This window comes from Neltuma alba, unplaced genomic scaffold (assembly GCF_004799145.2).
Source record: "Neltuma alba isolate B1F8T4 unplaced genomic scaffold, ASM479914v2 tig00010189_pilon, whole genome shotgun sequence".
NCBI classification, from domain to species: Eukaryota; Viridiplantae; Streptophyta; class Magnoliopsida; order Fabales; family Fabaceae; genus Neltuma; species Neltuma alba.
In genome coordinates, this window is record NW_021635128.1 from 786,914 (window position 1) to 809,652 (window position 22,739).

At 35.0% G+C, this 22,739-nt stretch overlaps 1 protein-coding gene across 2 annotated transcripts; it reads left to right on the top strand.

Annotated features, from left to right (window-relative positions):
• The first annotated feature begins 2,481 nt into the window (after positions 1 to 2,481).
• LOC114754765 (uncharacterized) lies at positions 2,482 to 22,216 on the top strand. Of its 2 annotated transcripts, XM_028943588.1 has the most exons (13): positions 2,482 to 4,022; positions 4,123 to 4,846; positions 6,097 to 6,592; positions 7,693 to 7,844; positions 7,925 to 11,296; positions 11,394 to 11,606; positions 15,880 to 16,083; positions 16,213 to 16,416; positions 17,654 to 17,812; positions 19,472 to 19,816; positions 20,573 to 20,999; positions 21,593 to 21,689; positions 21,896 to 22,216. In XM_028943588.1, the coding sequence occupies exons 1-13, from the start codon at positions 2,917 to 2,919 to the stop codon at positions 22,107 to 22,109; spliced, it is 7,713 nt and encodes a 2,570-aa protein (XP_028799421.1). In that variant the 5' UTR covers positions 2,482 to 2,916; the 3' UTR covers positions 22,110 to 22,216. The 2 variants fall into 2 exon arrangements, with proteins under 2 accessions (XP_028799421.1, XP_028799422.1); XM_028943589.1 differs by lacking the exons at positions 17,654 to 17,812; positions 19,472 to 19,816; positions 20,573 to 20,999; positions 21,593 to 21,689; positions 21,896 to 22,216 and adding an exon at positions 16,594 to 17,592.
• The last annotated feature ends 523 nt before the right edge of the window (positions 22,217 to 22,739 follow it).

Consider the following 22,739-nt stretch of genomic DNA (forward strand, 5'->3'; position numbering starts at 1 on the left):
AGCTTTAAGTATGGGGTGTGAACAGAAAATTGGTCAAAAGATTTATTCTCCTTGTTTGTTTTTCATTAAAAGACAATTTTATTCAAAGACAAGATTAAAAAAATTACATCCTAGAAAGGCCGGCCCATCACAGTGGGCATATTTGAGATCAGCCCAGAAACCCATGGAAAGAGGTCGGCCCAACAGAAAAATATAACAAACAAAATCTGGAAAAACAATGGAACAAGCCCAATACAAGATGCAACGATAAAAACCAGTTAAAACAAAAAGCCGGTGCGGACCATGCAGCGACAATTCCAGCAAGCTCGACCATGGAACCAGGCGGCACAAAGGCGAGAAATTGACATATTCCTCGCTCAAATGGACCAGCCGGAAACAACTTCTCGAATGAAGCTTCCTAGCGAGTAAGACATAGCAAAAGAAATGCTTCTGGTTAAGTACTCTTTGTGAAGAACACTACTAAGTGGGAATTCTTGTATTTCTGCTGCCCGTTAGTCATCACCCAATAGATAGAAACCGTATTAAATGAAGATACTCATATACATATTAGATATAAAACCTTTATAATAGTGTATTGTGGTGTAAATTACACTACAAAAATAGTCTTATATTTAGGATGAGAGGAGTATATTGATAAAGGATAATTTCATTAGTAACTAAGTTAAAATATATATATAAAAAAGACTTCAACAGCTAAAGTCAGGAAAATAGGCTAAGCTCGTCGGGTTAGCCCATTTAGGTCCAAAAATTGTGAAGGTCAGGCTTTGAAATTTTTCTCTTCAAATAGAAAACGGGTTTGAAAGGGCTGGCTCTGTAAGGCCCCGTTATATTTTTTTATTTTTTAAAATTTTTTGTAGAATTATCATATTATTAATTTTTTTACATTGTTAATGATATTTCAAATATTTAATTATTATTATCATTTTAAAATTAAATTTCACATAATGGTTTAATTTATTTGGTTTTAGACAATTATTTATCTGATTAAATTTTAAAAAATAGGTTAATTTGGATTTTAATAATGATTTGATTTATATTATATATATTGATATTTTAAAACTCTATATATTTGATAAGAGAGTATTTTTAAACTTATATAACTTGTGATGTGATTGTATATTTTAAATTAGAAATTTACGAGTTTCAATAATAATGCTTCTCAAACCAAAATAAAATAATAGTTAGACTGTGAAATTTAAAAGTGAAATTCCTATAAAAATGATATTTTTGCTATGAAAAAAGAGCACTTAATTATAGTGATGATAAAATTTTCAAAAATTAATGATAATGTTTCCCCATTACACATTTGTACTATTGATGAAATTTTTGGATGCTATTATTTTGTTGATAAATGTTTTAGATGTTCTTAGGTGTTGATAGATATTTAGATATCATAATATTTTGTATTTGTAACTTAATTTTATTTATAGTTATATCTTTTATTAATTATTTTATTGGTTTGTTTTTATTTTTTGATAAAAAATATGAGAAATATAAAAATAATATTTTTCTTTAAACTAGTTAAAAGCTCGTGGGTCGGCCCAAGCCTGTTAGATTAAGAGACGGGCTTAGCAAATTAGGATATTTTTAAAATTTCAACCATATAGGGATGACCTTTTTAAACCCGTCAGCCCTGTAGGACTGATCCTGTAGGACCAGGTCGGCCTGAATTCCCAGCTCTATATAAGATATTAGGAAAGGCAACTATGAAGCTCAGTAGTCGGTGGAAACAAAAACAAAGGCAATGAGAAACAAAAAGAGTTCGGATGCTACTATAGGTGTACACTTTAACCAGCCGCTAGAGAATAGCCCAAGGCGAGTCTCTCGTATTGCACCAAATAATCCAACGCCAAGCATCATCATATTGAAGGCTTTAACATTCTTGGGAAGAGTCTCGACAAACACGCCCGACATCTACACCATTTGAGGTCTTGAAAAGGAGGTTGGTGCTGATGCCATATCCTCACAATAGCAAAATAGAGCCAAGTTGACGATGGTCATGAAGCGGCAATAGTATTGAACAAAAATAAAAATAGAGCCAAGTTAACATATTAGGGAAGGCAAGACACTCGTATACATGTGCGTATATATATTAAAATAAAAATACACATATAATTTGAGACATTTAATAATTTTTTTCAGTCAAAAGACATTTAATAATGAAAAGATCCTAATTAAATTCAATTAAAATGCTTAAATCTAAATTGAGGCCTCTACCTTTAACAAATTTTTAATTAGGATATGAGACTTAATTAGAAATTTATGATATTAAATGAATTGAATGCCTCGCTTTAATCAAGAACGAAAATCGATTATTTTATCCTTCCTAAGTGATTAAAAAACATATAAATAATTTTTCGAGGTTTAAAATTTTTTTATCTGGAAACGGTGTAGTTTTGAGGGCAGAGGAGGCTGCGACTGTAGGAGACAACCTGTGTCTCCTTCCCCTGAACGCTGCCTTGTCCCTCAGTTCTCACGTAGCTTGTGGCGTCTCAGTGTGTGCTTAGGGGAACTCGCCTTGCTTGCAGCTGTTTCGCGGTGAGCTTCCATCACTTCATCTAAAACTGTGGCTGCACCCACATCAGCAGTGGGTTGTCGCTTAACTGGTTTCGCTGAGATAGTAAGGAGGTAGCGAACACAACTGAGGTTTCTGGCCTCGTTCAATTTTGGAGACTTCTCTTCAACCACCATATGCAAGCAAAACCCACAAGAGGTTTCTCTACGCGGTTTCAAGCTCTTCGACATTGGCTGCATAGCATAGGAATACCTTGAATCTTTATCATTTTCTTTCCCATAAGTCTGACGCTCTTTTGCCTCTTAGAGCTATCGTATATTGTTTGCCCAAAGCCCTATTAAAACCCCATTTCTGCTTTTGTTTCTTAGTAATTGACCCAAAAGGGGGTCCATTTTACAGTCATGGAGGAAGAGCGAGGAGTTTTGAACTTCCCGGTAAAAGTTTCTCATGAAGCTATACTGAAAGAATTGTTGCATAGAATCACTTCGATTGAGATTAAATTGTGCTCAGATGCTACAAAAGAATTTGTCAAGATATTAAAAGGTGATGATGGTGGGGAACTGCTTCGTCTGTATATTCGGGCTTCTCCCAAGTGCTCTGAACTTTTGGATGCTTGGAAGCTTAGGCAAGGGAGAGAGGGAATGTCATACATTTTTGAATTAATTGCCAATTTATTGAGTCATTATGAGGGGAAATATAAATCAAATGATCCGGAGCTAATAGCTATCAGTAGGGATCTTGATAAGTTTGCCCGATCCCTTGTTGCAGAATATCTAGGTGATGTTTACAAGGAACTGAATAGTAAAGAAGCTAAGCGCCAAAAGGCTGCTCTATTGCTGATGGCTTCAATTGTTCGCCGAGGCTCAAGTTTGGCTTCTGAGGTCTCAAAATGTTTTGACTTCAAACTTGCCGGGTTTAGCAAGCTTGCAGGGCAAAAATGGAAACAAAATGAGAAACTGATTAAGAATTCACTCAGGAAATCGTATGTTGGATTTGCAATGTCATTTTTAGAGGTTGGAAAGCCTGGATTGTTGAGGTGGGTTCTACAGCAAAAGGAAATGTATTCTGGAGTTCTTCGTGGGCTAGGAAATGATGATGATGAGACTGTCATTTATGTATTGTCGACATTAAAAGATAGAGTTCTTGTTGAAGAGTCATTGGTACCACCAGCTCTTCGGAGTGTTCTATTTGGAAATGTGACATTGGAGCAATTAATTAATATATCTGGAAGGGAAGGTGGTGGACCTACTTCAGAGCTAGCATATAATCTTCTAGTTCTGGTTTGTACTGATCCATGTAATGGTTTAATGCCAGACTTGACAAAACGTCCAACTCCATTGAGAGGTAATACTAAGAGAATCATGGGGCTTATGAAAAAACTACATGCTACTGAAATTCAATATCACAGAGATTTGCTGTTGGCTATTGTCAATGGCCAACATTCTTTTGGTTTGTCATATTTGGAAGAGTTTCCTTACAACCTTGAAGATTATATGTCACCTTCATGGTTAGAATTTATTTATATGGATTTTTATTGGTTTGATCTTCATCAGATATGTATGTTTTCTCATTCTTCTATTTATAAATTGTGCCTGACTTGTTTGCAGGTTTGCTGCAGTGTCTTTAGCAGCTAGCTTGGTTTCCATGATTGGCAATGGCCTTTCTAGGGAATTCCTTAATTCTCAGTCAAATGATCTACACATATTTGGCAACATGGATGTGCAAAGTGTTATGAAATGCATGTTTCCTCGTCCATTCAGCCGGTCAATGATTAATAAGGGATTACTTCACACTGATTTTCTGGTGAAACATGGAACACTGAGACTTCTTTTGGAGTTACTGAAGTTTTTGGACTCTCTTATTAGTGCATTGAACTTTAGGTCTTCTTCCTACAATCAATCAATGCAGCATATAATGCCTATCAAGCAAGAAATGCAGAACGATATTCAAGCATGGCTTCCTGATCCACAAGTTCTATTAACTTTACTTTCGTCTTTAGATAGCTTATCCAAAACAAATGATTCATGCTTGAAAAGAACTGGAAGCCATCTTAGACATAGAAGGAGCAAACTTTTAAAAACAGACACTGCTGAGAGGGACACAGATATAGTTGTGGGAGGGATAAGTTCTGTGTGTGATGTCCCTTTGTCTAAGAACGAGGTAAATGTCTCTGATGCAACAAGAGAAGGTGTATTAGATGATGAAGAGGATCCTGTCAGCATAGTGAGGCAAATCTGGGGGATGGAAATCTGCTCCATGATGATCACCACACCACAAGAAGCAGAGAATTACTTGCAATCTAAACTGTTCGATGCTCTCAAATACTTTCATGTATGTATAGTTTTCTGGAATTTTGTTTTGTTATACTTTGGGAGGTCAAATATTGTCGTGTATACCTTGTAGATATTATACTACTTTTGGTTCTAAATATAAATTTATTTTGTTGTGCAATTTGCTCCGCAAAATGGATCTTATATTTAGGATTGGAGGTAGTATAAGGAGAAACTTTTGGTTTTAAATTTAGGTACAGATTAGGTATTTTCTGTTTTATTTTGCCGGTACAAACATAATAAGCAGATGCCTTTTACGGCTCAACATCATAGCACTCAATCTTTCAAAAATTGTTTCCTCTGCATGTCATGTTTATGCAGATTTTCCTAGCAAAAACCTACCAAACTTTTATGCAAGTCTCGTTCTTCATCTAATGTAGCTTAGGCGTTTTGGATGATTGCTCTGATTTTTGAGGATTGTGGTTGGTGTCTAGAACATCAGATTGCTGGATCTTTCAATGACAAAAGGTTATGGTGCTAAATAATCTAACACTCAAAAGACTTAAGATGTGTTTTCGAATATTGCCTTATGCTCCATAATAGAGTTATTTCCTTTTTGTTGTAAACTTAAAATTAACATTTTCTTGCAAAGATTGCTTTGTTCATCCTCTTTTCCCTTTTCAGTCAGTTGCGTTGAATTAATGCTTTCTTTTGTTTTTACTTTAATCTGAAAATCTGCTAAACGTAACTGGTATCTGCAGCTATTCCAATGTACTAGAGCATTGATGTTTTCTCCTATGATGGTTTTGTTTTTTTTTAAATGGCATTCATATTCAGGTGTGTTGTATCGTATTTTTTGTTTCATTTTTTTGCATTACATCATTTGTTGCTTGGTTTCTCTATATAGTCTAATTATTGAGGGTATAGGGATGCATCTTATGCATTTTTGCGGTGTTTGAAAAATCTACAAATTGACTCAAAGACATTAGCATAAATTTGCTGCTTACAATTAGCAGTAAAATTGTACAAACTTGTATTCTTCCCTATTTATGCCATAGGGTGTCAACTAAGTGATTAGGTCTTTGGAATTTTAAGGCTAGCAACTTTAGCTTGTCAGTCTCATTTTAGGAATGGGCTCCTTTTCTTGATAGAATGGTGGTCACCGTCTTGTTGTGCCATCTGATATAAAACAAATTTTGCTGGAATGCTTGGTTTTCTTGATTATCAAATTTATTGAAATACATTTTTCTGAATTGTATGGTTAATGTGCATATGATGATGATCTCATGGTTTTTCATTGGCCTCATGCAGCGCATTGTGCCTTATGCATTGGGTGGATCATTTGAATTTTTTATTGGTCTTCTCAACAACCCATTGGAGTTAACAGTTGATCTACAGGCCTCACTATTGTCTTTGCTTATGGAATATGTTGAATGGCACCCAAATAGTGAAATTCCCTTGAGAACTCCACCGAATCTGTACAAATATCTGCAGTCCTTCATCAAACTATTAATATTCTCAACAGTTGATGATGTTAGGCATCAGGCTTATAGATTGGCAAAGGCTGCTATGTTCAGTACTGGTGCTTTTGACAGGAAGCTTCATGAAATAGAGGCATGGCTTTTGTTTTTGCCAGGTCATCAAAGAAATAAATCCTCTGTCAATAGCTTGGAGGTGGAAGTGTTACATAGTTTGTGTCCAATTGTCATATCATTCTTGTGCGATGCTGTTTCTACAGTTGGGAATAATTTAGTCAAATATTGGGATCTCCTCAAGAGTTATGTTCACAGTTTGGAAGCTGTTAGAGGTAATTAGTTATGTAAATTCATTATATTTGCATTGTTTACTGTTAATTCTGCCATATGATTTTTCTTTTCCTCTCTCTCGCTCAGCATCCAAGTATTAACTATTGATTATTAATGTGGCATGATAAATTTCAAATGACCAGTCTCTTTGAAGAACCCCTTGGCATTGATCTATGGTAAAATTTTGTAAAAGCTTATCATGGTGATGATACTTTGTGTTCTCTAAATTCATTATATTTTCCTTTTGCAAAAGTCACTTCTTTCATATGTACCAAAAAAGAAAAATCACTTTTTTCACTGATCCAAAAAAAAAAAAATGTTAATTACGATTCTTTACATATTGATATTATTTTAACTTTACCCTTTATTTCATTATTTAGTATTATTTTTAGTAATACTATATGATATTATATTTATATTTTTGAATATCAACTAATGGTTATTGTATTCAGTGTCCTTATTTTTATTAAGAAATATATTGGGATACTTTATTTTGGTGTTTATTGTCTCTATAATTAGGGCATATGTTTTATTATTCATTACTGGAGATGACTGATTTTATTATTTACTTTAATTTATGTATTTTATTTATTTCTATTGATTAATCTTGTGGTTTCTATTTGGTCAAGAGTAAGGGGGTGTTTAGTATCAAGTAAAAGTACCCAAAACAAGTGCTTTCACACAAGCTGAGAGAAAACTCCTCTCACATACTTTCTTCCTGTACTGTAAAATCATTTTAAAACTATGTTTTGGTTTCTGCCCAAACATCCATTAAAAGCTTCCTTCTCTTTGACCAAAAATAAAACAGCTCCCTGCTCGTAAAACTTAGGTAAATGTGGTTAAAAAGGAAATAATAAACGATTAAGGTATATTATGAGGACGGATAATTGTGGGTATGGATTTCTGGCCTGTTGTGATGTGTTTTTGTGCAAATAAATTTTGTATGTGCAAATAAAGGTTGGATTAAGCTCTTCCCAGAAATGATTTTTCTTTTTTTTTCCCCCTTGATGAAAGGTACAGGTTTGAATAAATTTTGGTGCAACATTGTTGGACAGGACAAATTTAAGCTCTTTACGTGCTGATCTAGTTGTTTATTTTGCAGATCTATCTCTTGATTTCAGTCCTCTTATAATATGTGTGCTGGAGAAATGTCTCAGATTGATCCGCTCTAAATCTGGAACCTACTCATTGCCTGAAAAATCAATGGTGTTATTATACATGTGCACTACAGTGAAGTTTCTCCTGCAGACACAGGCATGTGACTAGCTGGTGATTACTGTTTATCTCTTTTTGTTGTTTGTGCAATTCTAATGTTTGAATTGCTTTTATGATAGGTTGATGCAGAGTTCCTTTCTGGTGTACTTAATAAACAGTTGACCGAGAGACTTGGTGGCTGTGATGAAAATGAGGCAGTCTTGTGTGAGTGGAAGTCATTGAAGAATTTTTGGCTCTTTGTGCGGAGCATATCACAGCAACATGGTGGTTTTCAATTTTCATGTAATGAAAGATCTGTCAGTTCAAATAGTTCTTTTACGAGTACACTTGGTGAAGTAGAAAGATTATTAAGTAACAGAGGTGTTGGTGAAATGCCAGGCATCGCTATCGCTTTTATATCCTCTATTTTGTGTGTGGAAGTTGATGAAATATTGATGACGATGCCAAAGCTTGTGATTATTTCCCACAATCTGCAAAAGGTTCCTCTGTTATTCTTGTCTTCAGTGTTTTTTTTGGATCACAGTGCTCTTTTTCATGCTTTTGAGTTGTGGCCCCAAATGTTCTATGCTGGCCTGGACATGGCTGTCTCAGATCCTGGGGGTGATGGCAATAATGCTGCTCCTGATGGGTTAAGTTGTAACCAACTTTTTGATACAACCGCTGCTGATGCTGCAGCATTTAGCCTCTTCCTGAAACAGGTTCCTTTCCATCTGCTATTTCCCGCAATGATGTGTATGAATGGCTCTTGCTCATCAGAGCTATCTAAGATGCGGGAGCTGCTGTTGGATAAATTATCTGAGTGCACTAGCGATTGTTATCTCCTTTATCTGCGTCTTGTTCTCCATTGGACTCATCGAATTCAGTCATATCATAACTTGCACCCATCAGTTGAAATAGAACAACTTTCCAATATATGTGTTGTTCTTGTAAGGAAGTTATTATCACAGTTATTGGTTTCAGAATGCAGTCATGACTGTACTACAAATTCTGACTCTTGTTCATTAACTCACAAGATGCATGAAGTTGCTAAAATCATTTTTGCTCATCCTTCTGTTTTGATGTCATTGTCCTTTCCTTTGGGAAGTGTTCAGAACTTTGGAAGCAACACTGAGAACAGCTTTGATGGGCTAAATATATTATCCAGAGAGGAAGTTCACAGTTGTTGTAGTCCAATTATAAATATCTTGACAATAACTTTAGACTATGTGTGGTCCATCTCCAGTACTCACATTAGTGCATCAGAGGCCGGAGGTGTTACTTACAGAGAACTTGTTAAGTTGTTCAAGTCACTACAACATAGGTTGTTTCTGGAGGTCAAGGACAGATTTGATCAGTCTCTTTGTACGAAAAATACGACACATCTCCTGCAAACATTTTATACTTTACATGCCTTAGTTCGGTTTCTATCTCCTTTTCTGCTACTTGAATTGGTAGATTGGATGTTTAGTAGAGTTGAGTTAGATGACTTTACAGTTAAGAATTCTGCTTTATCTGTTGGGTGCTCCTTGGCTGCCGCTGCTTTCAGCACTTTGTCCTATTATCTCCAGCAGCAAGTTAGAGATATGATGCCATATGATTTATTTTGGGAGATCAGTGAAAAGAATATCAAGGCTCATATGTTTGAGAAGATCTACAGTCAAGTAGTTAATTTTGCCATGAGCTTTGAGATAGATTATGCAGATAAATGCTTGCTGGAAGCTGTCAGTGCTTTGTACAGGCATAGACACATTCAACAACAAAATTTTCATCCTCTGTTATTGGCTATGTGTAGGATCATAATGATTACTCCTGTGGAAATAATTTCTTGCTGCATTTACAAGACAGATATAAAGAAGGCAAAATTCTTATTTTTTCTCACTGAAATGAGTTCTCTGCATTCATCAATCTTTGGGCAATTATTTATGAAGCTACTGAGCAGAATTTTAGATCATGATATTGATCTAACAGGAAGATCCTTTGACCTTACTCCTTCAGAAGATCACTTTTTGCTGCTTCTTCCAGCCTCTTTGTCATACTTGAATTCAATTTCTCTGAGACTCGGGGAGCAGAGTCACAAAGATTTTAAACATTTACCGTACTTTTATTCAAGAATTCTCTTAAAAGGTTTCAGTCAGTGGAAGAGCTTTGTGTCTAAAGACATATTTGAGGAAGATTATGGAGAATTCATGCCATTATCTGTCAAGCAACTTCTTTGTCTTGTTGATCGTAGTCTTCTTGGAAAATCTCTTAAGATGTTGCAGTTTCACTTTGATCTTAATGTGGAATCAATGACACTGAACAAGCGATTCAAGCTATTTAAGCAAATTTATTCAAATTCTGCTTCACATGATGAGCTGCTTGACTGTAATTGCCAAGTAATTGGTTGTTATTCGCTGCACCAGTCTTTGAATATCATAAATCGAATAATTGCAAAGATATCACTTGGGAAAATATTATTATTTCATGAGAAAGTAGATATGGATCTTAAAGCTGTTTCTTCTGGCATGGGAAGCAAAATAGAAGCATCCAGGATTCGATTCATCAACATTTTAGTGGATGTTTGGCATTTTATTGTTATGAAATTTTCTTTAGCTTCTGATCAATATGTAACAAGAGAGAGCAGAAACATATCATCACTATATAATTACTTGGAAGTCTTTGTCTTGAGAAATATTCTTGAATTGATTGTGGAGATGCGTGATGATCTTATCCATCTGGAATCCATTCCTTTCCTCGAGCAATTATTCAGATCTGCACTTATGTATAGGTTTCATGATCCAAGTACGCTGAAAATTCTCCGAGTCCTGTTAACTCAGCTCTATAAGGGGAAGCTATCATATGGTTTATATCTTCAATTATTACTTGGTCACTCAGAGTTTTCCTCAACCATCCATTCAACAGGCAAGTTGTCCCATTCTTCTCCATCAGATTACTGTTTGAAGAGTGTATCTAGCATTTTGAAGTGTCTAGTCTTCCCTTCTACTGCTCACTGCGATTCTGATGAACCACATGATGAGAAAACAGCTGAACTCTCTAGCGGACGATTAGAAATTATCAAGTTACTTCGGATACTTTTATTGAAGAATGCTCATCAATCTGAATCAGGTCTTGGAAATGATAATGCCATAAATTATAAAGAATTGCATTCACTGCTATGTGATTCTTATGGCACAACACTTTCCCAGATTGACTTGGAGTTATGGAAGCTTATTCAGGAAATTGAGTATATCAGTAAATCAGTCTCTGATAGTATTGTTAATGCAGAGTGTCTGTGGGGAACTGCAGTGTTGAAAGTTAAAATAGGTCATCCTTTGGAGAAACAAACATCAAATATCAAGGTTGATTCGCAAGAAACCACAGAATGGTCCGCAAGCCAACTTAGAGAAAATATTCTGGTTGACCCTGACATATGCACATCAACAGTTCTCTTCTTTCCCTATGACAGAAGCACTAATGATGACCTACTGTCTGTGACAAATATTGAACCAGATAGTGTTAGGGAAAGGATTGAGGTATGTGTTCAAGTCATCTGTATCAATGTTCTATTTGAATAGTATGTCTTCCTGTGTTGCTGCCTCTACTTAACAAACTAATTCAAATCTTATGCAGATATATTCTTCTAATGCGCAAGTTAGAAAACAATATGATCCTTCATTCATATTGCATTTCTCAATTCATATATTGTCAAAAGGCCTTGTTGAACCTGTGGATTTTGCTACGTTAAGGTTGCTTGCAATTGCATTTGTTAGCATGTCTTCACCTTATCTCGGGATAAGAAAATTGGCTTATGAGACTCTGGGCATATTCAAGAATGCTTTGGAGGTTGGTAACAGGCTTGTATTTATTATTTCACCATCATATCATAGTTCTGTTTGCTTTTTTTAATCATCTCTTAATAGCTGTTGATATATTAAGATTAATATGTCCATGATATTGGTTGTTTGAGAGAAATTTAGTGGCCTTCATTAGTTACTCCCTCCGTGCCTTATTATAAGCAACATAAAAAGTTAGTTAAAGACAATAAATAGGTAAAAATTAGAAGTTCTTTCTCCAAAATACCCTCATTTATGGGGGAGAGAGTATAAGAAAGAGAATAAAAAAATTATTAGAACAAAGAGAATTATGAAAGAGAGAGAATGTGTGATGGAGAGAGATGATGGTTTAGGAAATGAGACAACAAATATATTGAATATTAAAATAAATAACTAATAGGAAAAATAGGAAATTTGATACAAAATTTAAGACAGCTTGCAAATGTTGCTTATATTTAGGGATAAACGAGGGATGGTAGTTGTTGCTTATAAAAAGGGACAGAGGGATTATTGTTTATACAATTGAGCTACAATTTGTGGGGATGAGCTTTTGCATGGCCCTATGGGTCTGGGGAAATACAAAATTTTCTTATAAAAAAGGATAAATGGATTGTAGTATGGAGCAGCTAACTGATGTTATATTAAATTGGTTGATGTTTGAATTTTGGTCCTTATTTTCTTTTCTTTTCTTTTTTTTGTTTTTAAACTGTTCTGAGCACGGTACCCATGCTTGATGTGGGATAACTATTCAGTTAGATTGAATTAGACATAAGTGTTGAGTGAAAATATTATGCAAGAATTGGGTTGCAGTTTTGAATCATGTCAAAATTGTGATTCTAATTTTTGATATGACTTATGTAAGCTCATGTGGGTGTCAATATGTGTTTAGAAGCAATAATTCTAAAATTGGCCTCTTCCTCTTAATGCTTACTCTGATGCCTTACACTTGATTGGCATCTCTATGCATAGGTCTAGAACTAAATAGTATTTACAATAGTGTCCTTAAAGCTTAGGATAATGTACGATAGTATCTTTGTGAGCTAACTTATGCCCAATAAACTCAAAAAAGAAGAAATAAAATACAACTTGGTAATTGTACACTACTCAATTATAGAGATAGTAAGACCCGAAGAAGTTTGTGAAGGCATCTTCTATTAATACTATATTATTGTTTTTTTTTTGTGTATTTTGTTTTGGGATTAAAGGAATAAAGGAGAACATAGGAATCCTTTGAAAGCAGTGGAAAAGGGTATTGAAGAAATACAACAAAAAGAAACCTTATCTCATTAGGTGGGGTCATTTGTATGAATTGCATGATGACGCTGTGCTCTATCAATAATGAAATCCTTAGGCAGGTTGTTGATCAAAAGGTCCCGTTCAATGATTCTCTTTGGTCTTCATTTGCTTCTTCTTAGAGGATTTCATATTGATACATGGGAATTAGGGGTAAAAAAGGTAGCTTGGATAATTTGGCATCATAATAGGTTTATAAATAGGGGGATTGTGGTTGTATTGTGTGCCTAGTGAATATACAAAATTTTATCGTTCTGATTCTCTCTGCATTTTACCTATGGTAGCCAGCCTGCCAATACTACCGGTAGCTGGAAAGTCAATCTTCATGGCTATTATGGAGTTGGGAAAACTAAAGCATGTTTCAACCGTGAAGGATTAGCAAAGCAATTTGTAGACCTTTTGCAAATCTGTTTGAGACCAATACCATCAAGCTGTTCATCTACAGCCTTCAACTGGGCATTCAGCATGTGGTTCAATGCGTTGGTCTCAACACTTGTTCCTCTGCCATTTGCCTCGCTGACATTTGCGAACAATATGGGCAGAACCCCCAAGATTTGGAGGAGAATGATGAAGATGGAGTTAAGAAAGATATGCAAGTACAAGAAACTAATTCTTGCATAAATAGAACAATTGAAGATGAACATGGATGAATCGAGCAAATGGAGATTCTAAGTAATGTAGGACTTGAAAGAATCAAGGAGGAATCTGGTGAGATTTTGCGGCTCACCCTTTTTGTTTTCACAGAGACGAAGGATGAACTTTTAGAAATAGGTAATGTTGATCCCCTGAAAGTGAATGATGTAATTGTAGACATTAAGATGACCTGAAGAAGCTAGATTGAAGAGATGGAGAATGATGGAGTAGCCAAGACATTGCATGATTCCTTGAAATCTTTTTTGTTTTCATATCATTACGCTATGATTGACATTAAGACTAAGGGAATGCGAGAGCACATTATTACCACGCCCAACTTCGCTTTTGAGTTGGCAACACAAGGTCATGCTATGTTACTTGGGTGGCTGCCAATCCACTCACTCTAGATGTTCTTACCATTTGCTAGACAATGGAGTTTTGACAATATCATCAAAGGAGGATTTATTGAGAGCGATAGAGGAGCATGGTCGCCCGTGAGTTTGTGGTTTTGTTGCTACATCTCTTTGCAAGGATGCTCATCAATGTCCACTTTGCACTCAATGAGCCGTCTAAAACATTCAATTGTGGGGCAAGACAGAATTCAGTCATCATACAAATATTGACCATTATTAGAGTAAATCAAAATCAAATTCAAGAAATGGGAAAGACTTAAAGAACAATGAGTGCAATAAATTGAAAAACAATGAGTGCAATGAATTGATGGTGAAGTCATCAAGCAACACAATGATATGGTGATCTAAGGTCCTATCGACAAAGAGTTGTAGAGAAGTGGTAGGAGCCAAATGAGGATGTGGAAGTTGACCAGCTTTACCATTGTGAGCAATCTTGGGATTTCATTGTGTTCACCACAGCTGCTTCTATTGTTCAAGAATTTGACCACGGTGCTGGAAAAAGAGTCACAATCAATGATTGCAAAGGTTGACCCACAAACAAATAAGCTTGGGGAAAACTCTATTTTTGGGTTCAGTAGGAATGCTGATGAAGATAGATCGGGCAAAGCTATTGAAGAGGCAATGCGTTTTTGGTCTTTGGGCATGCTTTTGGAATCTTCTTTGGCCACATATATGGAGTGGTCACACTGTTCAATAATGCTTCCAATGTGCATTGCGATTGTCTCGTGGCAGTAAACAAAACCCCCCTAGAATTAGGCTTGGCATAAGTGCATCTTCGCCATTTTATCTGAATAAAAATTTGGCTGTTCAAATACATATGGGTCCAACAATTTTTGAATGGATGTGGGTCGTACGTTGCTTGAAGTTTCAGCATTGGGCATCACTTAGGTTTACATGGAGTGTTACAATGGGCTTTTGGATTGAAGAAATATTGCAGCAAGCTAGGCATTGGGTGTCCATTAATTTTGTTTTCAAATGGTTTCTCTTTTTCAAGTCCTAGCAACTTATGTTCTGAAAAAAAGTCTCATCCTAAATATATGTTTCCATTTCAGCTTTTGTATTGATCTTTGAGGGCAAGAATCTTTGCTGGGGAGAGTATATTGATACATGGAAATTAGGGGTAAAAGGGGTAGTTTGGGTAATTTGGGTCATAATAGGTTTATAACTAGGGGGATTATGGCTGTATCGTGTGTCTAGTATATACAATATACATATTTTACTGTTTCAATTCTGTCCATTTTACCTCTAACACATGCTGTCTAATCTACCCTTCTTACTAGTGCCTCCAATGGCCTTCTCTATGCACACTTATACTCTCCAAACAATTTTCAACCATTGTCTCTTCAATGATGCCATGTCCCTTCTTTGGATATGATCATTTCAAATCTTATCCTTTTTTATATGACCAGACATCCATCTCAATATTCTCCTTCCCGCTACTCAACTTGGTGCTCTTGTTGTCCTTTTAGAGCTCAACATTCACTACTATATCCATATAGCATCGCCGGCCTTATAGCAGTTGATAAAATTTTCCGTCAAGCTTATTAGGTGACTTCTTATCACTGATAACTCCAGTAGCATTTCACCACTTGAACCACCTAGCTTGTATTACTAAAGAAATAAAGTAAAAGAAAAATGATGTTCACCCACAAAACAGTCTTATCCCCTTCTAAATCCACTGGAGTTAACCCCTGAAAAATGATCTAGGAAGAAGCCAAAAGTCTATTGTATCCCGGAAAATGTTCAATGGAAATGTCTTCTATTAGTTTATATAAAAACTGCAACCCTGAATAAAAAGCACACTGTGAATGGATCTTACAATTCTTTCTTGAACTTAGGTTATTACATATTATTTTGTTAATCGAGCATCTCCATGGCTTTTAAATTTTCCGTAATTTTTATTTTTATGAGCTAGTTGTTGATCAGTAACAATATGCTGTACAGAAGTGCCCAAAGAGGAAGGATGTGGTGGGACTTCGCCTTCTATTGACTACTGTGCAAAACAGTATAGAAGAGCCATGGCAACGAATCCCTTCAGTTATTGCTGTTTTTGTTGCTGAGGCATCTTGTATTTTGTTAGATTCTTCACATGATCATTTTGCGGTTATAAGTACATTGTTGATACACTCTTCTAAGTTGAATTTACAGGTATGTATTCAATGGCTTGACAATTTTCATAATCTTAGATTTAATTTTGTTTCGACTGACTGGTCTGAAATTTTCTGCTTTATATAGAAGAATAATCTGTTCTATGTTTCATCTGCTTTTAATGTCTAGGTTATACCTCTGTTCGATGATTTTTTGTGGAGTACTTCTGTTAATTTTAAAGCAGAAAGGTTATGGATACTTCGGCTAGTATACGCAGGGCTTAACTCTGATGATGATGCCGTGCTGTATATCAGGAACTCTATCCTTGAGAGTCTGCTGAGTTTTTATATGTCTCCGCTTTCAGATTTTGAATCAAAGGAGCTGGTTATCGAGGTGAATGATTTACTTGTTTGATAAAAAATTCCGTGGTAATTTCTATAATACTTTCGCTTGTAGAAGCAAAGCAACTTTTTTGTCTTAGAAAGTATTTTCTATTTACGGTAAGTTTTTCTCTTTACAGTAAGAGCTTCAGTTCCTTGTTCTAGTCTGTGAAGATTTTCATTTCACCAGGTTTACAAAATTGTTTGTTGGATCTGGAAAGTTGAAGACTTTTCTACGTAATGGTTAAAGATTGATTGGAGGCATGTTGCCTCTCTAATTCTATGAATATACATATTTTAATGTATTTGCTTTTCTGTTGAGCTTGCTTCATAATTTTGTTTCCATAATGGTTTTATATGTAGCTTAGGAGGTGAAGAGCATTGCTTCTTCATCTTTTGTTTGTATACTCGTTCTTTGCCCTTTTTTGTTGCTTGCCTGTGCGCTCTATGCGCATTGTTTATTCATGTTCAGTCAACACCCAAAAAAAAAAAAAAAGGGGGGGGGGGAGAAGAGGTGCAGATTGCTTCTATATGCGCATTTTCTTCAGAGCTAGTGTTGTTAAATTTTGTTGCTTAGGTTTTATCAATGTGTTTGATTGGTTGCTTCAAATTTGTTTTTCAACAGGGCAATGTCTATTTCCCTGAAAAATTTTCCTACTGGCAGATTGCACAAATGTAGTTGAATAGAACTCTAGGGTTTTCTCATATTAGAAGTGATTGCATACAAAAACTTCATGCATCTTGATATTGCTGTTGTAGGAAAGTTTGATAATCTATGAATCGCTAGATTTTGATTACTATAATATTTTTATTTACAGCTAGTCTTCTGTATTAGAAAACAAATCTGTCCCTACTTTGACAGCTATTCACAAAAATGTTGCGATTTAAGTTAATCCCAAATTTTCAGCACTTCCCAAGCTAGCTGGCTTATGATGTGAACTTGTCACTCCTTTATTTATAGGTGACTAAAACTGGATATGATTCTGGGAATAAAATCAATACATAAAAGGAAAAATAGAGTAAGACTAGATCAGCTTATGTGAAAGCCCGTAAGGTAGCAGCGAGGCCACTACCAACAAGAAGATTCAAATCTCTGTGCATATCTGTTATGGGTACTCCTTTTAAGGATCCATGTGCAGAATACCAGAGACTTGAGACCATAAAAGGACTCGTAATCTCTTCAGGGATAATTTTCTCCATATCCCATTATGTTATACTTATAGGTTAATGTTATCTTATTTTCTCTGCAGGTTATACAAAAGTCTGTCAAATTGCGTAAGATTGCTTGCCATCTAGTGAAACATTGTTCTCTTTTTTCATGGTTTTCATCTCTCATCTCAGTTACTGGAGAGAGGTTTAATGGTGGTAATGAAAGATTATTCTTGAAGCAAGTGTTGGCAATATTGAAGGTAAGTAATTGAACTCTCTTTCATTGCAGGATTTATTTCCAGTGTCTCTGATTTTAGTATTTTCTTTCGTTTTCCCTTTTGTGCAATTACCCATCATTTGACCTGTAAATGTTCTTCTTTCCTGGGCAAAATAATGCAGCGAACAAGAGATAGACAAGCCCATTATAATTTTGTCTTTTTTGAGAATCCTTGTTTTCCAACAATTCTGTAACAAAAGTAGTTTAGCATATGGTTGAATGAGCAACAAGAACTTCTAGCATTATTATTGATGAGATTATATTTTGTTATGCTTTATTTGATTTTACTAACTTGTCTAAAACATACCTGTGAGAATGCCAGCCTGCATAGGTTGCATCAACTGAATGAGTTTTGGTACATTATGTAGGGAAAAACTAGGTTTAAAGATACGATATCTTCCTATCTAAGTGAAATTCTCAAGAATCAGGAAAATAATAATTGAAACTGTATACAATTAAATAACAATATAGAAAGCAGAAGACTATTGCTGCATAGTGTACAGCTTCAACAATAACGCATTAAAAATCCGTTTGATTTTGCCTATCATAGAAATACATAATTACTGAGTATTCTCCAATGAAATAACAAAATTGAAAATCTCACATAAGGAGGAAGGCCATAATTTTTCTTTGTATGAGTTAACAAAGTGAGGAATGCTTAACACTCAAATGTTGTAAGTTTATAGCTCTATACTGCCTCTAAACCCGTGGGAAAGTATAGGAAAGCTCTGAGACTAAGTTTTCTCTGTTTCAACATGTTATTCATAGTGCAGAGAGTTATCGGACATAAGGGGATATTGACTACAGCCTTTAGACAATTAAATCTAAAGTAATTCTTATATCTGAAAGCTGTATCAGTAGAAATAGAGCTGAACAAATAAATAACATGAGTTGCTAGAAGTATGCAATATGATATGTTGGTTGCATGATAAGCCCATCAACAACTTACAAAAGTACGCTTCCTGGAAAGAGAGGACTGAATGAGTCAAATGAGTCTGAGGTTTTAATTTTCAACAGGAAACATCTTCTTTCAAGGTTTTGAAGGTGGCATAGAAAAGGGTTTCATGCATTTGTGTTGTAATGAAACGATGCTTTTGTAACTTCTTGGGCCCAAATGATGTTTTGGCATTTAAGAAGGAAAATAAGAGATTTTATTTGTTAGTTACAATAGATATTTTATTCTTACAGATAATTTGTTTGTCCTATAATTTTAAGAATATTCAGTTCTCCTCTTTACTTTTCTAATAAGTCGATTTATCGATGATCATATATAGTTATATGTATTTATATTCTTGCATCCTAAAATTTTAAAAATTGTATTTTACATATAATATCGTGTTGTATATGATACACACACCAATTTTGGTGCTACATAGGATCTAGTACAAAGCTTGGTATAACTTTTATACCTCACAAAGGTCTTAGATGAATCTTTCCTTGTATTTTACTTCTTTGACCTGAGATTTATCCGAAATGTAGAATTTAGATAGTATGATATGATTAGTTCTTGAAGCATCCTGTGCTTATTCAATTTCGTGGCACAAGTCTGTACTACAAAACATTAGGTGTTAATTTTTGTCTGCTTTTCTTTGTCAATTTTTTCTTATTTTTCTCCGTTTTCCTCTCAATTTTAATGATTTAGGTTGTCAACAATGTCATTTCTTGTGGAAGCATCTGGAAATGGTTGCAAAATTTTGCTCTTGAGCAGCTGGCAGAGCTTTCTTCTAATATATTTAATTACATATTCCATGATGCAACATTGATGAATGAAGCTGCTGCATTACTTAATCCTTTGCTACAAATGATAGTGTCGTTGTTGAAAATATCCCAAAAAAGGAAAATATGTCAACCACATTTTACCCTATCAATGGAGGGCTTATTTAAGATATACCAAGTTGTTCATCAGTTTGATCATGCACATGTCAATCCAGAGTTGGCACTTGAGGCTATACTTATGAATGCACCTCCTGTCTCCACTTTCCTGATGGTATTTATCTCTCCCTCTTGCTCGCTCTGTCTGCGCACCCTATTCTGTCTTATCATTTAAGGCATATATTTCTGTTTGCGTCTGATAGCAGAGATTATATTTAATTTCTCAGATGTTAACCATAATTTAACTGTGCATAATATGTAATCAATTTTAAACCAAAGTATCTGTGATTTATTGTTACTATGATAAAGTGGATGAAATCATATGTAACTTTACTGTTCATATTTATAGTAAATAAAAATATGGTTAGTTTCGATGATCTTCTTTTCTTTATTTATTAATTATTTTCCTTGAGCATGGGCTTTGGAAAATATTATTAGAATTTTGATTTATTTTCTACTCTAGGGTTGGCTTGTCATCTATTTCTATCTTTAGATCATGAAATTTTAGTGAGAAATGAGTCTATCATGCTGTAGACCAACGCCATGATGGAAGAATGGATCTTATGCTGATCAAGCCAAAGCTTAATATATGCCCATAATCATTAACCATAGGTTATAACTTCTCCTGATAATTATAGGCTCCTAATGAGCCGAGAACATGATTGATTGGTTTACCTTCTGCTTTGGCTTATATGTTAAATATTTTCTAAATTTTGTAACTTTATTTATTAATGTACCAGCTTCATGTTAGCATTCTGATGCATATGGAAGCGTTTCTTGATTTGCTTTCTTTCTCATTCAATTTGTGTTGACTGATTTGATTTTCGTGCTTTCTCTTCATTGGATGGGTATTTGCCCTATGTTTATGCAGAGTGAAGAAAGGCTTGAAAGCTTTCTTATGTGGGCAATTTCGAATGCTTTGCAATCAGAGTCTTCTCAAAAGCTAATATATAAGTCTCGAGCATATTCGATGGAGTCTGGTGAAGCGCCACATAAAAATCCGTTGATGTCAAGATTACTCCGTTGGTTAGCAGCATGGGTGATTACTGGGAAACTCTATCAGAGATCTGATTATATGGATGCCAAGGTTGAATCACAAACCTTTAATTCCCTCTACTCTCTACTGCGGCACATTGAAAAAATTTCTGGACAAAGAAATGAAATGACAATTGCTGGTGAGGGGTTATTAGCTTCTACAATTTTCTATCTCCAGCTGCTCCTTGGTGTCAATTATGAAGTGCTACCCTCAGTTGTGTCTGCTCTCTCTCTCCTACTTTTCAATGCCTCTGGTTCTGCAGGTATTCTATTTTATATATTCTAATGGTTTGTTGAGTGAACTAATGTTGCAATTTTTCTCAAACTAATCTGAGAAGTTCAAATTTTATATTCTGCTACCAACTTGGGCATTTAAGCTGGCAATTTTGTCCCCGCCCCCCCAAAAAAAAAACCCCAAAAACGGTTAGCATGTATTGCCGGACCCTGTGACTTTGGGAACAATTATTTGGGATATTTTCTTTTAATGGACTGAACTGAAGTCAAATTCCTTTGTTTCCTCATTTGATTTCTGTTTTGTGAGCCTTAACTTTTCATTCACCTGGCATGTCTGTTTGTTTATTTGGAAGAGGAGCCATTATTCCTTTTAAGGTTGATTGGCCGAAATTCTGTAGCCATTGTTTCTTCCTTCCAATAACGATTGAGCAAGAGTGACTTTTGTGGCATATGTTAGTAGAGCCTTTGAGACCATCATTTTATTCTATTGATGCTATCACTTGTATTTTCTGATGCAAGCTACTAGGATTTTTATGATGTTTGTTTAAGATTATTGTAGTTGCATGTTTGCTTTGGGATTTATGCATCTGGACACATACTAATGCCTTCTTTGTTTCTGTAGCGGGGAAAGCTGAGTTATTGCAAGACTATGATCCTCTGATATCATCGCTCTGTTCAAGGATACAATGTCCTCCGGAAGCTAATCCCGCTTGGAGATGGTAAATCTTCTTATTTATGCATCTGGACACATAATAATGCCTTTGATTTGTTCTGATATTACGTAGTAGTAGTAGGGCGCTGTATAATCAATAAGACGGTCAGTTTCTTAGCCACACCTGATGCCAAACAAGCTGAAAAATACCAATATCCAATTTGGAGTTTTTTTTATTGATGTCAAGGCATATTTGGCTTATTGATGATACAGGTCATTTTACCAGCCACGGAAGGATCCTTCGCTGGAGCAAACTGATGTGCAGATGATGGAGCAGCATCATGCTTGCCAAATTTTATTATTGATCATATCAAATGTTCTAGGCAGAAGGAAGTTAGAATCAGCTAATCTGTCACTCATAGATATAGAGAGGTCTGATGTATTTAAATGGGAAAGAAGTTTGCTTGAAACTGATTCTTCAAGTTAACGTGGTTGATAAATACTTTGTTGTACATTAATTTTGTATTTCTAGTGTATATAAATTCGTATATTTGAATGAATAGATGGAACACTATTTGATCTCTGTTCTTGCTATCTCCTTTCTCTCGTTTGTGCTTTTTGTTAGCTTTTTTCCCCCCTTTCTAAACTCTTATCCACTCGAACAATATAAGATTTGAAGAAGAAAATCACGGAGAGTTTTAAATAATTTCATAAATGTGAACCTGCAAGTACATTTAATCAATATTTTAGTGAGATAAGAACTTTTAGCAAAGGAAAAAAATGACAAAAAGAAATTGAAAATTGCAATATTTCAATTTAGGCACCTAACTAAAATCTCAAAAGAAGTGGTGTTTGATTTGGTATTTTACAAATATAACTAAACGACGAAAATGTCTTTGTATAAGATTTTCTAAAAAACAGATATTAAACTTGTCATTTTTTGTCATTGTTTGTTTAACACTTGTCATTACCAGTACATTTCTTATCATTTGCTATTTAACACTGGTTATTTTCAGTTTACAACTTATTAGTACAAAAACAGTTTTGTCATTTAACTATATTTGTAAAATATTAAATTAGGTATCACTTCCTCCTTTGTGATTTTGATATTTTAGGT